Source organism: Vigna umbellata, chromosome 3 (assembly GCF_029865625.1).
Source record: "Vigna umbellata cultivar VRB3 chromosome 3, Vumbellata_1.0, whole genome shotgun sequence".
NCBI lineage: Eukaryota > Viridiplantae > Streptophyta > Magnoliopsida > Fabales > Fabaceae > Vigna > Vigna umbellata.
Genome location: NC_142167.1, coordinates 16301183 through 16316006, shown reverse-complemented (window position 1 = coordinate 16316006; position 14824 = coordinate 16301183). Strand labels below are relative to the sequence as shown.

General features: G+C 38.4%; 2 protein-coding genes across 2 annotated transcripts; one reads left to right on the top strand and one right to left on the bottom strand.

Annotated features, from left to right (window-relative positions):
* Positions 1–296: 296 nt before the first annotated feature.
* On the top strand, positions 297–3391 carry LOC148201729 (uncharacterized). Its single transcript, XM_088109474.1, has 4 exons — positions 297–1485; positions 1804–2413; positions 2507–3184; positions 3277–3391. Exons 1-4 carry the CDS (start codon positions 297–299, stop codon positions 3389–3391), a joined length of 2592 nt encoding a protein of 863 aa, XP_087965600.1.
* Positions 3392–8961: 5570 nt separating this feature from the next.
* Positions 8962–13841, bottom strand: RRP41L (3'-5'-exoribonuclease family protein). The gene is made up of 7 exons (XM_047292278.2): positions 13659–13841; positions 12152–12230; positions 11932–12034; positions 11722–11842; positions 10169–10257; positions 9532–9681; positions 8962–9395 (listed from the first exon to the last, which is right to left on the bottom strand). The coding sequence occupies exons 1-7, from the start codon at positions 13789–13791 to the stop codon at positions 9306–9308; spliced, it is 765 nt and encodes a 254-aa protein (XP_047148234.1). The 5' UTR covers positions 13792–13841; the 3' UTR covers positions 8962–9305.
* Positions 13842–14824: the final 983 nt, after the last annotated feature.

Genomic DNA, 14824 nt, shown 5'->3' with positions numbered 1-14824 from the left:
TCTTGTATTTTTGTAGCGTTAGTTAGTTTCTGTAAGTTGATGACGTTCAACACTTTAGCGCTCGTTCGTTTTTGTAAGACTGCACTGTTTATTATATTAATGTAATTAATCTTGATTATGGTAATTACCATATTTTGGGATGTTACATTAGTGGTATCAGAGCAGTTTTGTTCTCTTAAGGACGCTGTAGGTTATGAGTGCATTACGTTTTTACTGTGTGCTTATCGTGTGTTTAATAAGTTAATGTTTTAACTGTTAGACATTTCTAACGTTCGTTTTCTCTGGTACAGAAAACGATGGCCCCTAGACTCCCTCCTCCACCCCAACCTAACGAACCTGATGCGTCCAACAACGCTAGGTTGTTGGAGACAGTGATAGACCGCTTACAACAGCAGAATACGACCCTAATGGAACAAAACGCCACCCTGATGCAGCAAAACCAAGCTGCCATGCAAAGTCTGGAAGCTTCTCGTGCTAGCTCGGAAACAACCCAACGACAGCTGATGGAGATTTTAGCATCAACCAGGCACATTGCGGGAGCGTCTTCTTCCAACGCTGCCCCGCCTACTGCTGAGTGGACCCTGGAGAGTTTCCTCCAACATCACCCGGCTAAATTCAGTGGAAAATGCCTTCCTGATGAGGCAGACCAGTGGCTGAGAGATATGGAGCGTATTTACAATGCTAAGAGGTGTCCGGATGAGAGCCGCTTGGCTTTTACAGAGTATTTGTTGACTGGGGAAGCGAGTCACTGGTGGACGAGTATGAAGGCCATCTTAACGGACGCTCAGAATCCAATAACCTGGGCGGTTTTCAGAGGCAAGTTTTATGAGGAGTACTTCCCGGACAGCGTACGTTACGCTAAGGAAGTTGAGTTCCTTCAACTGGCACAAGGAACGAGGTCTGTGTCGGAGTATACCAACACCTTTAAACACCTCCTGAGGTTCAATACGATGGCTACTAACGAGGAGTGGCAGTGCAGGAAGTTTGAGAATGGGTTGAGAAGTGATCTGAAAGTGTTGATCTCAAGTTTGTGTATTCGGTCTTTTCCTGCTATGGTCGAGCGAGCCAAGGTTTTGGAGAAGAACATGGCAGAGGCAGAACGATTGAAGAGGCAGCAACCAGTGAGTAGGGGACCGATCGTGTCCAGGGGAGGTGCTGTACAGAGGAGACCTCCTTACGCTCGTCCAAATCAGTCTTCTCATGCAAGCGGATCACAAGCAGTAGTTCCTGTCGGACAGTCTGGACAGGGGAGTGTAGTTTGCTTCCGATGTGGAGGACCACATTATAGGTCTTCATGCCCTCAGTTGGTAGGAGTAAAGCAATGCAATCGTTGCGGAAGAAACGGGCACTTGGATCACGAGTGCAATATGAGTGGGCGTGCGGTGATGAGGCCACCCAATGCTGGAAGAAATCAGCCAAGAGGAGGACGAGCCCAAGCTAGTGGGCGAGTGTATGCTATAACTAGCGCTGAAGCAGCGAGTTCAGGTAACCTTATTGTTGGTGAATGCATGCTGTTTGGTAGACCCTGCTGTGTTTTGTATGATTCGGGGGCAACGCACTCCTTCATCTCGAAGGCGTGTGTTGAAAAGCTGGGATTAGAAGTGAGCGAGATGCAGTTTGATCTGGTGGTGTCGACCCCAGCAGCTGGTGAGGTTAGGACGTCCACTATGTGCGTCAAGTGTCCTATAGAAGTGGATGGACGTAGGTTTAAAGTTAGCCTCATCTGCCTACCTCTTCAAGGTTTGGAGGTGATCTTAGGAATGGATTGGTTGGCTGCCAATCGCATTCTTATTGATTGTGGAGCGAAGAAGTTGATCTTCCCTGGTGAAGAAGAAGAAGTTCTTTCAGTGACGCTCGGTCAGCTGAAAGAAGACATTATGGAAGGCGCCAGCTGTTTCCTGATTATGACTCACGAGGATCAGGAATCCAGAGGAATGGTAGAAGAACGATCGTCAACTATAAACGGTAATGGACGATCGGTTGTGGACGAGTTTGCGGACGTTTTTCCTGAAGAGATCCCTGGACTGCCCCCTCAGCGTGAAGTGGAGTTCACAATTGATTTGGTGACTACAGCGGCTCCCATCTCGGTTCAGCCATATAGGATGTCGCCTGCGGAGTTATCTGAACTAAAGAAGCAGATTGAGGAGTTGATAGAGAAGAAATTCATTAGGCCGAGCGTATCACCTTGGGGAGCGCCCGTACTGTTAGTAAGGAAGAAGGATGGCAGCTCTCGTTTGTGTATTGACTACAGGCAATTAAACAAGCTGACCATCAAGAACAAGTACCCTTTGCCGAGGATAGATGACTTGTTGGATCAACTACACGGGGCTGCAGTGTTCTCGAAGATTGATTTGAGATCCGGATATCATCAAATTAGGGTTAAAGAAGATGACATCCAGAAGACAGCGTTCAGGTCACGTTATGGGCATTATGAGTATGTGGTGATGCCTTTTGGAGTAACGAACGCTCCAGCCGTGTTCATGGAGTATATGAACCGCATATTCAGGCCTTATTTGGATAAGTTTGTGGTCGTCTTCATAGATGATATCCTCATCTATTCCAAGACTGAGGACGAGCATGAAGAGCACCTTAGACTCGTACTTGGAGTGTTGCGGGAGAAAGAATTATATGCCAAGTTGTCTAAGTGTGAATTCTGGATGAAGGAGATCCAGTTTTTGGGTCATGTGGTGTCGGCTGGAGGCATCTCGGTGGATCCAGCGAAAGTGCGAGCGGTATTGGATTGGGAGAGTCCGCGTTCGGTCACGGAGGTACGTAGTTTTGTTGGACTGGCGGGCTACTACAGACGTTTCATTGAAGGTTTTGCTAAGATAGTAGCGCCGCTAACTCAATTGACCCGTAAAGATCAGCCGTTCGCTTGGACCGATCGTTGTGAGGCCAGTTTTCAAGAGCTGAAGGTCAAGCTGACGAGCGCCCCAGTGCTGGTTATTCCGGATACGTCTAAACCATTTGAAGTCTATTGCGACGCTTCTCATCAAGGTCTGGGTTGTGTTTTGATGCAAGAAAAGCGAGCGGTAGCGTATGCGTCTCGGCAGTTGAGGATTCACGAGAGGAATTACCCAACGCACGACCTGGAGTTGGCAGCGGTCGTTTTTGCGCTGAAGATCTGGAGGCATTTCTTGTATGGATCCACGTTCCAAGTTTTCAGTGATCACAAGAGTCTCAAGTACCTCTTTGATCAGAAGGAGTTGAATATGAGGCAGAGGAGGTGGCTTGAGTTCTTGAAGGATTATGATTTCAAGCTGCTCTACCATCCAGGAAAAGCGAACGTGGTAGCGGACGCTCTGAGCAAAAAAGTGGTGCATATGTCGTCTCTGATGGTGCGCGAACTGAGCTTGGTAGAGAGTTTCAGAGATCTAAGGTTACAGTTTGAGTTAGAACCGAACAGCATCAAGTGCTGTAACCTTAGAATATCTCGCAATGTGTTCGACCGAATCAGAATGAAGCAGCGTGAGGATGAAGATCTGGTGAAGATATTAAACGCGCTTGTTTCAAATAAAGATAAGGACTTCAACACAGGAACAGACGGCATGCTGCGTTACAAGGGTAGGACGTGCGTTCCTAACGATGGCGAGCTGAAGCGGATTATTTTGGAGGAAGCTCATCACAGTCGTCTTAGCATGCACCCTGGCATGACCAAGATGTATCAAGACCTACGAAAATCGTTTTGGTGGCCTGGAATGAAGGGTGATGTCGCTCGTTTTGTGGCATCATGTCTAACCTGTCAACGAGCGAAGGCAGAATATCAAAGACCTGGCGGATTGCTTCAACAGTTGGAGATTCCCGAATGGAAGTGGGATAGCATATCCATGGATTTCGTGACTCATCTACCACGCACGGTCAGAAATCATGATTCAATCTGGGTGATCGTGGATAGGCTAACAAAGAGCGCCCACTTCCTAGCTGTCAACTTAAAGATGTCGTTAGCCAACTTAGCTAAGTTGTATATCCAGGAGATCGTTCGTCTGCATGGAGTACCTTCGAGCATAATTTCAGATCGAGATACAAGGTTCACTTCACGGTTTTGGCAGTCACTTCAAAGCGAGCTCGGTAGTAGGTTGCAAATGAGTTCAGCCTACCACCCTCAGACGGACGGCCAGTCTGAACGAACCATCCAGACGTTAGAAGATTTGCTGAGGACGTGCGTCCTAGATCACTTAGGCGCATGGGATGAGATTCTGCCGCTAGTGGAGTTCACTTATAACAACAGTTACCAGGCGAGCATTGGAATGGCACCGTTCGAAGCACTCTATGGGAGGAAATGTCGAACGCCACTTTGTTGGTTCAAGGAAGGAGAGAACGTACTAACTGGACCTGAACTCATCCAGCAAACGACCGAGAAAGTCAAGCAAATCCAGGAGAGGTTGAAGACGTCTTTGAGCAGGCAGAAGTCGTACGCTGATAAAAGGAGAAGACCGTTGGAGTTCGCTGCAGGAGATCATGTATTCCTTCGACTCAATCCAGTCACTGGTGTGGGACGAGCCGTTCGTCCAAAGAAGTTATCTCCCAAGTTCATTGGACCCTACCAGATATTGAGGAAGATCGGACCAGTGGCGTACGAGCTTGCGTTGCCACCCCAACTATCCAACCTTCACCCGGTTTTCCACGTCTCTCAACTTCGAAGATATATAGCAAATCCGTCACACGTACTGGAGTTAGAAGACATTCAGCTACGTCCAGACCGAACTTTAGAACTGCATCCAGTCCGTGTTGAAGATAGCCGCACCAAGTACTACAAGGGCAAAGAAGTTCGCTTGGTGAAGATGGTGTGGGACGCTAAGACGGGTGATTCAACGTGGGAAGTTGAGAGCGCCATGAAGGACTTGTATCCTAATCTGTTTTTGGGTGAGTCTCTAATTTTTGAGGTCGAAAATTTTTGTAGATAGGTGGAATGTGAGATCCTGGTTAATTAGAAACGTAATTAGGTGTCAAATCAGTAATTATTACGCTGCTGAATCACCTAGTTGCTTCCATAAATGAGCCGCGCCACACGTCCAGTGCATTAATTGCGCACTGAACGCTGCATGCATGAGCGCCACTTGTCACAATGGAAGTTTCTGAAGTCAGAGTGAGTGTGCAGGTGTTGGATCGAGAGACGTTCGTCCGCACGAACGTGGATTGGACAAAAAGAGTTTTCGAAAAAAAAAAAAAAAAAAAAAAAAAAACCCTCCACTCACCTGTATCACTCATCTTCTTCCTCAGAACCAGACCTTCCATTTTCTCTGATCTCTCTCTAGAACCAGTGATCTTCTCTCTTCTGTAACTCATCTTCTTCTTCTCCGATTCACTTTCCAGAACCGTAGGGACGTTCGTCCAGCTGTGATCTTCCGTTTGGACCGAACAGAACTTGGATCGGAACTGGTAAGTCTTCACGTCTAAGCGTCGTCTTTCTGGTCTCATGCGAACCCTAGTTTTGGTTGCATGCATGGACTTTAGGTCTGAATTATTTTGATTTCTGGCATCTTAGATTTACGTGGGAACTGTTGAGCGAAACTTGGGTGTAAGACGTGGTTAGAGGAAACCCTAAAATTTTGCTTTTGGAAGTACACTGCTATCCAGGTAAGGGAAGCTTACATATATTTAAATTTATACGTGTATGATTGTATGAAAGCATGATGTGGGTTGTTGGTATGAAATCTCTGTATACGTGTTTTTCTGATCTGCATGAACGAGTCCTGTTGTGCTGTTATGAATGTTTACTGATATGATTTCTGGGTTGTTGAACTGCTTGCTGGTTGAAACGTATGAGTGATGGATGAATACTATAGTGCATGAATTGTTAAGATGTTGATTATTGAGTATGAATTAATCTGGAAGTGAAAGTATAAAGTTCATCAATTTGAGATTCATTTGGAGTATAAAGTATAAGTTAAATTGTTGGAATCTGGAAAATTTCTAAGGTTGAGAAATCTGAAATTTTATTCTTTCCCACTGATAAATGACGCTCGTCCCTGAACGGTCTTAAACCGTTCGGTCTTCATTAAAATAACTCAGTTTGGAATTCTTTCATTTGGAAAGAATTCTGCTCGCGAACGAGCGTCCCCAATGGAATATCTGAGCGTTCGTCTAGCTCAGCAGTATTTAAATATTTAAAACTTTATGAATAAGTAACGCTCGGTCTTATACCGAAGCGTTCGTCCTTAATATCGTTCGACCTTATGTCGAACGTTCGTTCTACAGGGCGTTCGGTCTTATACCGAAGCGTTCGTCCCAAATAGCGCTCGGGTTTTGCCAAGCGTTCGTTCTGATTTATGCTCGGTCATACACCTAGCGTTCGTTTTCGATAGCGTTCGACCTCATGTCGAGTGTTCGTCTTTAATAGCGTTCGGCCTCATGTCGAGCGTTCGTCTTCGATAGCGTTCGACCTCATGTCGATCGTTTGTCTTTAATAGCGTTCGTCCTGAATTTTTTTAATAGTGTTCGTCCTGATCTCAATTAGCGTTCGTCCATACAGTTAATTAACGTTCGTCTTTTTAGAGAGGTGTAACTAAGAATGAAAATATGATGTTGAGGGAATTACAAAATGAACGAACCATATATGACGTGATATTCTGATATTGATATATGAACGAGCGTTCCAAGGAGGAACGACTCTGATTGGATATTATCTTTGGTAAAGTATGACTGTGAATAAGTTAAGACTCGCTGTCCATCCTGATGTTCCGTGATACGCCTCTTCAAGTAGAAGGGGGTACTCATGTGTGGGAACGGCAGGAGGTCCTTAGTCCATAAGTTAACATGGGCGACGTAAGAACGGACTTACCTCGAGTGGCAGCTGTTTGGTGTATCCCAGTTACTACATCACTCGGGTGCAAGGACGCTTGTAACTACACAGATTCATACAGTCCGGACGGTCTGTCTTATATACGTATTTCTATAATTATTATCTGATATGTTACATGTTGTGTGCGTGAATTGAAATGTAAATGTATGTGTTGATTGTATAAATTAAATATTATAAGCTTACCATTGCATTTCCATTGTGTTGTCTACTGTCCATGTATATTTCCGTCTTGTCAAAATGCAATGATCATCCGTTGTGGATGTGAGCAGACGGTGATGCGTCCCTTGAAGTCATGCTGGAAGAAGAAAATTTGGATAAAGCCAATCTGGTAGAGGTTGAAGTGAAGGCCGAGCCTTAGAGCGCTCGCTAGTGTTTTATTTTGTTAGCATATTTATGCGGACGTTTTGGTTATAGTCCTGTAAAGCCGTTCGTCCTTAAACTCTTGTATTTTTGTAGCGTTAGTTAGTTTCTGTAAGTTGATGACGTTCAACACTTTAGCGCTCGTTCGTTTTTGTAAGACTGCACTGTTTATTATATTAATGTAATTAATCTTGATTATGGTAATTACCATATTTTGGGATGTTACAATATGAATACTGAATGAAGTAAAATAGTTGATGTTACTTATTAGTATATTAGTACATTGGTATAAGATATGACAAGGAAATAGCATCAACCATACTATCTATGAAAAGAACCATAAAGCAAAGTGGACACCTAAACAAGAAGAACATGGTGTGGACAACAGACACATCATTAATGGCTATTTTCATAGACTTTATCAAATTTAGTAACCAAGTAAGGAATTTTCTATCATAGTAGGAAATGATGGAGAAGGAAGAACCAAGTAAATTATATATGGCAAAAAGGCATATATATAATTTTATTATATATATATATATAATAAAGAAATAAATAAAGGGTCCTAACAGCCCTTGTGTAAGCTTTAAATGAAGAAATATAATTGAGTGTACCTTCCAAATGATATGAAATGAACATGTGCTGAGTGTGTATGGTGTAGAAGCAACCAAGTATTTAAGAATTCAGAATGAGTTGTTTTTCTTTTCTTTCACTGATGAGGATCAGTTTGTGACACATACTAATATACTATACATGTTTTTACACAAAACATATCATTTTATACTGTCCAACTTAATACATTTTATATTGCTTTATCACATTCAAAGTTTGATTACGAGCATAAATAATATTAACATTAATATATTACTTGTTTTTATCACATTCAATAATTTCATATCATTTAATTATTAAAATTTAAAACAATTTAAATATTATATTTTTGTATAATTTTCTAAAATATCTGTAACAAAAACAAATTTTAAAATAAATTGGGATGGGATCACGTTAACTGACCCAAATCATTTTGATCCCACCAACGGTCACACCTATTAAAGTAAATTTCAACAAAACATTTTGGTAGAACAGCTTATTTAAATTATGAATGAAGTTGACTGATAGAATTTTAATAAAATTATTTCATTTACGTTTGACTATGTAGTTTCATTATTAGGTTAGCTAATTTCAATTTCAAAACAAAACTTCTACTTTACTATTTTATCGCCTAAAAATAATATAGAAAACAAAACTTCTACTTAATAAAGTATCTTTTCATTGAGAAAATATAACTATTTTAAAGAATTTTTTTACACAAATATTACTTTAATTTTACATAAAATATTTTAGATTGTAGAAAATTTGAAATAAATTAAGAAACATTTATAATTATTAAAAATGTATAATTACTTAATATTAACATTTAATTCAATATTATCAAACATTTATACCGTAGTTTTTTCATTTTCAGTTAATTTTACCTTAATCTTATTACGAGTACTCAATTATTTTGATTTAACAACTCTGAAAACTTATTTTTGTATGAAGTAAAAATTCCGTCTTTTAATATCAGTACACAAAATAGCTTGGTACAATTCAAATTAAATATTTCCCTTGCAAAATACTTTTCCAATCTAGTTTAGTTTTCATGCAATTAATTCAGTTAAAATTAATATTTTTTTAAATAACTTTAATTCTCTTTATCTTCCATTGTTGTCTTCACTTTTTAGGCTGTGCAATTTGGTGGTTTGAGACAGAACAGAAGAGCAAAACTGTAACTAAATCTATTCTGAGGATAAAAAAAATAGGGAAAAAATTACAATACTAGTTGAAATGAATATTTGGTGACATGCATACAGTTTTTTTTTCCTCTCTTTTTTGAGAGAGGGTTATGAAAAATTGGAGGGTTCAAGAACTGAGAATTTCCTAATTCAGAGGAAGATTGAATTGACTCGTCAAACAATGTGGCCACCATATAGCTGTTGCTATAACAATAATTTTCACTTTACCTTTGACAAGCTCATGAGCACAAAATTTTCAGGATATGCACAGCACCTCTCTCTACTATCTCCAACACAAAATTATCTCTCAATATAAGAAAAAAATTAAAAGCACATATCGTGATTTTTATTAATATAGAACTGCCATTCTACTCCCTGGAATCAGAAGCAGCTTCTTTCAAGCATGATCTCATAATCTTCGCTAGCTTTGCACAAGCATCCAAGCACAGCTGCATTCCCTGCATGTGGGAATCCAAAATGTCACTGAGACTAACCAATTTGGAAGAGTTTATCAAGACCTCCCCAGACATAAATTCACGACTTCGAAATAAGCATCTACATAAATATATTACAAGAACATGAAAATAGGCAAACCTCGTTGATCTTCGGGGAAGACCATTCCCCGGTAACGGTGAGTTGGGTGATTTCATAGCGAGAGGGCATGCATGTAATCGTTAAGCTACCATCTTGGCAGTTTTCCTCCTCCAAAATAGGATCAATCACAAGGTTCTTACTAAAACTTGACTACAATAATTAGCAAAAATAATTATTAGACTCTTAGCAGCAAGATAAGCACACCATGAAGGAACAATTTATAGCAGTCCTAATTGGTTAAATGTCATTAACCTTCATAATGATGGTCTCATTTTATCATAATGAGTTTTGTTAACATGAACATGGTTCCAGAAAGATTGTACTCTCGCTAGCATGCAATTATATGCCATAGATTTGGTATCCACAGAAAGGTAGTTGGAATGCACAAAAAAAAAATATTTAAAAACATATTTTAGGCTACAGAAGACAAAACTCTTACATGAAAACGTAAATTAATAAAGCACAAAATGTTAGGCAGGTACAATGTCTGACATTGTAAGAGAAAATGAAATTATACGATTTTATAATAACAAATTCAAGATAAGGTTTTAAATGAGAGAAAAAGATTATCCGCACTACAAAACAAGTACATATTAGTGACAATATGGCTGAGTGCAAATGTGAACAAGATTCATACCACAGAAACCGAGGCAACAAGATCATACATCATTATTCCAGCATCAGCCAGGGCAAGGCTAGCACAGGATATGACAACTGGGAGATCACCTGCAACATGTTCAATAATATTATTACCTGCTAGAAACTAAATGATTCTGAGAAAATATTAGAATTATATTGCATCTCTGACTGTTCCAAACTTTAAATAGGATCATTTATCATTACTTCCTACAATTCTAAAATCCAAAGGCATAATACTATATCTGAAACAAATTCATACAAAATCAGATTACTATAAATGACTATTTCATAAAAGCTTCTAAATTACGACAAAAGCATACGTTCCTTGTGTTTGTCAGTGTTGTCACTATGGCCATAATATAAATGAGGCAACATTATTGCCTTGCAAATAACAGCTGATCCACTACTGCATCGCTGCCACCCGCAAGAAAGGTCTAGATCTGATAAGAGTTGCTGGGTATTTACTCCACAAATACCAAAAACCGAAGTCTTACACATGACAAAGTCTTTTAGGACACCAGACTTTTTCGCTACACTTGAAATCTGCAAGTATTAAACTCCTCCAGGGCATGGCTTTTATCCCACTCAAAACCTATAAAATATTGTGGCTTACATAAATGACATTTGTGTTCTACTTACAAGTCACAACTTCAGTTAACGTAAGGGCCAAGGAATGACTGATAAAGTAAGGAGGGGGAAGTAGTCACTCCTCTATTCACTCCCTCCTACAATCTCCAGAGACTTCATGTAACTGTTGTATTCCTCTCTTTTTTTCATTCTCAATCTTTGCCTGTTTCTTTTTCACTTGGATTGTTTTTCCTTTGTTTTCTTTCCTCTTTCATTATTTTCACGCTTTTACTCTTTCCAATTTTTTCATGTTTTTCTTCCTCTAGTTTATTGTCCATCTTACTCATTCTATCTTATGTATGGTATAGTATGGCCAATTTTCGGCCTTCTGCAATCTGCTATTGACAACATTGTTCTTTGTCCATTTGGAAACCTTTATCAATGAATACTTCAATTGTTAATACTTGCTATGTGGAATCTCATCATAAGCAACAAAAGCCTCAGACAACAGAAGCTCCAGCTGACATCTCTTGCCACAAAAACTATAGAAATAGCTGAACTTAAAGAAACTACATTTTTCATTCTCTGACAAGCTTTTCCACCCCCAATAGTGTTAAATAATTCCCAGTCAAGCACCTGGTGGTGTGGTCTTGATCACAAATTCTGTCCATGAGATTCAAAGCCATGCATTGCAGGTAAGTTCATTCATATACATTGTCAATTGAACCACACCTAGTGGTTAACTAAAACAAATGTGTTAAAGCCAAATACCCCTTCACAGTTATAAGAAGAAAACTAGGTTGACACAAAGCAACCATTAAATAACAGCAAGGTATATGAGAATACAAATACACATTAGCTTTCTTCAATAATCTTTTTCAGTATATTTGTGTCCAGCACAATTTTTGTCTGTAAATTTACGACAATAAAAAAATACCATTACAAATTAGATTGAAAATAAATATGAAATAGTATAATACTTACTGCCGCTAGATTCTAGCACCAATGCAAAAACATCCACAGTTGTCTTGGGGAAACTTTCCAGTATTATTGCACCTTCCAAAGCTTTATTAAGCATCGCACTGTACTCTTTGTGGTCTGAACCCTAGCTTCGTGAGATTTAACATATTAGAAGTCACTTCAAATAGCCATGAAGATGGAGAAAACAGAAAAAGTTACACAGCCTTTATATACCTGCCCTCGTACTGGAGTTGCAAACGTTGTAAAGCTCACATTGCAATTCAAGCGCCCTATATCACTGTACATCATTGCCTTCTTGCTCTCTCTTGGCCCAAATCTATATTAAAAATTATAAATAAAATACCCACATTAGGGAGAGCATAACAAACAACAAAGTCAGAAAAAAAAAACCTCGACAAGCTAACTGACATTTTTAAGACAAAGAGCCACTCACACAGATACAATGACCTTGGTATTTCCAAACTCAGCATATGCAGATCCAGATGCTGCATTCACAGCACCAGTCCTGAAAACTGCAAGTCGCAAAATATCAATGTTCATATTAAAATACCAGATCAACTAATCAACATATCAATAAATATAAGTTGATTCTTTCTTAATGTTGATTTCAATGATCAGAAGTTAATTAGTCTTCTGTTAGATTATTAGTTATCAGTTTTAATGACAGTTAGAGTTGCTCTACTTCATTTGCATCGATGTACCTCATTGTGTAAATAAACTCTATTGATGAATCAAAATGTGTTCATTTACAATACCAAGTTCTTTTAGCGCAGTATCATATTCTACATCCATCGTTGTCCCGTTTGCCATATTATCCATGAACCAAGACCAATAAGTGTACGATGTGAAGGTGCGTATTTGGAAAAAACTAAACCCCACATTGATTAGAAATAGTATTTGATAAGAGCATATTAAGCAATACACATCCCTCACCTTAGCCAGCTTAGAGGGTTGAGTTAGGCAATCTATCCAGTCCTAACAGCACAATCTACAACATGAAGAATCTAAATCTCAATCCCCATCCCTTTTCCAAGAGCCGCACACATAGCATGAGAAATAGGAGTTCCTCTTTCACAATAATTCCATGCCATATATTATTAATATCAGGTTGGACAGATGCAGGTACTACTATCCTAATGACTGGACTGGATCAAGGTGTTTGGAAAGGAACCACCACTATCAATACCCTGGATCAATTACCAGGATCCCAGGCCCGGGGAGTAGGCAGAACCCCTGGAACAGGAGGAGATGACACTTTCCAGTTTGGATCCATACTACTTTTAGAGCAAAGACCCTAAAAGTTGTGGTGCATGCCCTCTGTTGACATCAGATAAGAGGTTGAAGATCTTGAGGACCAAAAGGTCCCATCGGGACATGAGGTTCAAGGTGACAATTGTCCAGAAAAATTAGCTGGTACCACAGGACAACTACGACCAAATACATCTGTTCTTAGTAGAAATGAGTGATGATTAACAAATTCATCAGGTATAGAAACTTTATTTCCAGCACAAAACCCAAGGTAATCTTTGCCATGTGCAAGTGACTGCATGAATACATAATCTTACTCTAGATTCAACAAATGAAGCATGCATGCAGGAACACTCTTGGTTCTCTACATTTCAAATCATGCCATTGTGGAGCATTGATTGTCAATTTGAAAAGAATTAGGTAAACCTATTAAAAAAAATTTACTGTGTTCACGGTCCTCCAAAAAGCGTCATTTTAATCCCTAAACCGCATTTATTCAAACAGTTCGGCGTCAGAAATCACTATAAACGCCCGTGTATGAAAACCTTATTAGTTGGCAGAAGAAAACAAAAAGTAACGTCCATTTAATAACAAAATACATACTAATAGATAATGGAGAAGCATACTGAGATCGTCATTGCATGGGGACAAAAGAGACAGCAAAGTTGTATTTGAAAGCAAGTAGAACTTACATGCAGGTCTGCACTGGTGGAAACCTCGGCCATCGGGCCGAACCCAATCTTCCTTGAAAAACGGTGGTTTCTTTTTATCGGCTGTCAGAGATGGCGAGTATGTCGCCGGAGTAGCTCCACCTTTGCCGGCCATTTTCAACCACGGCAAACACTGTACCTTTCTTTACCTCTTGTTACTTTCATTTCTTGATGCTATTTATATAGGGTACATGGAAGACTTCGTTCAAGAATCACATTAAGGAACTGTTGTTTCTTGGACTGGGCCTCTCACTTTCAAGCCCATCAATTTGAAGAAAGGTCTTTGCTTTCTCACCCCATAATTACTTCTTGTTCCTTCCATTATAGTAAAACTATCAAAATGATTTTTTAAATTATATTCTTTACATAAGTGAAAATACATGTGTATATTTACAAAATCATTATTATAATCTATATTATAACAATAAATATAATTCTATTTTTTGTGTACATATTTTATTTTCAATAATAATAATAATAATAATAATTTTATTACTTTTTATTATTATAAAAAAATAACACACATGTGCATGTGTTTTTCTTAATTATACAATAAAATATTTTCAATTTTTATAAACAATTTAATTAGATAACAGAACCTACAATACAAAAATAAAAAGGATAAAAGATATACATGAAAAAAAAAAACAGTTACAAAATCCAATCTTCATTATTAATTGTTATTGATTAAAAAAATTCTCAATTAATATTAAAATATTTCAAAATAAAAATAATTTATTACTACGGAGTAACAATTTTAGAAAAAAGGTGTTATATAAACAATTTCAACAATTTAAATTTATTTTTGTTATTACATAATCGAAAGTTGTGAGAATGTTGAAAGAAAAAAAAAATTACCACAAAACATATTTGGCTAGAAACAAATGAAATGTCAACATATTTCATGGAACTCTAATTTTATAAATGTTAAATTAAAGCAAAATTCAAGAAGAACATAAGAAATAATATAGAGGAATATAAAGCAAAAATTTATACCATTATATGGAAGATCTCTTTTGGTGTATATATTTTCCTTTTCATTTTATTTTTTAAATAACAAATTTTTAAATTAAAATAATTACATTAACAATTTTATCCTTTACATATTTTTTAAAATTTAAATATTTTTTATTTGATTATTTTTAACC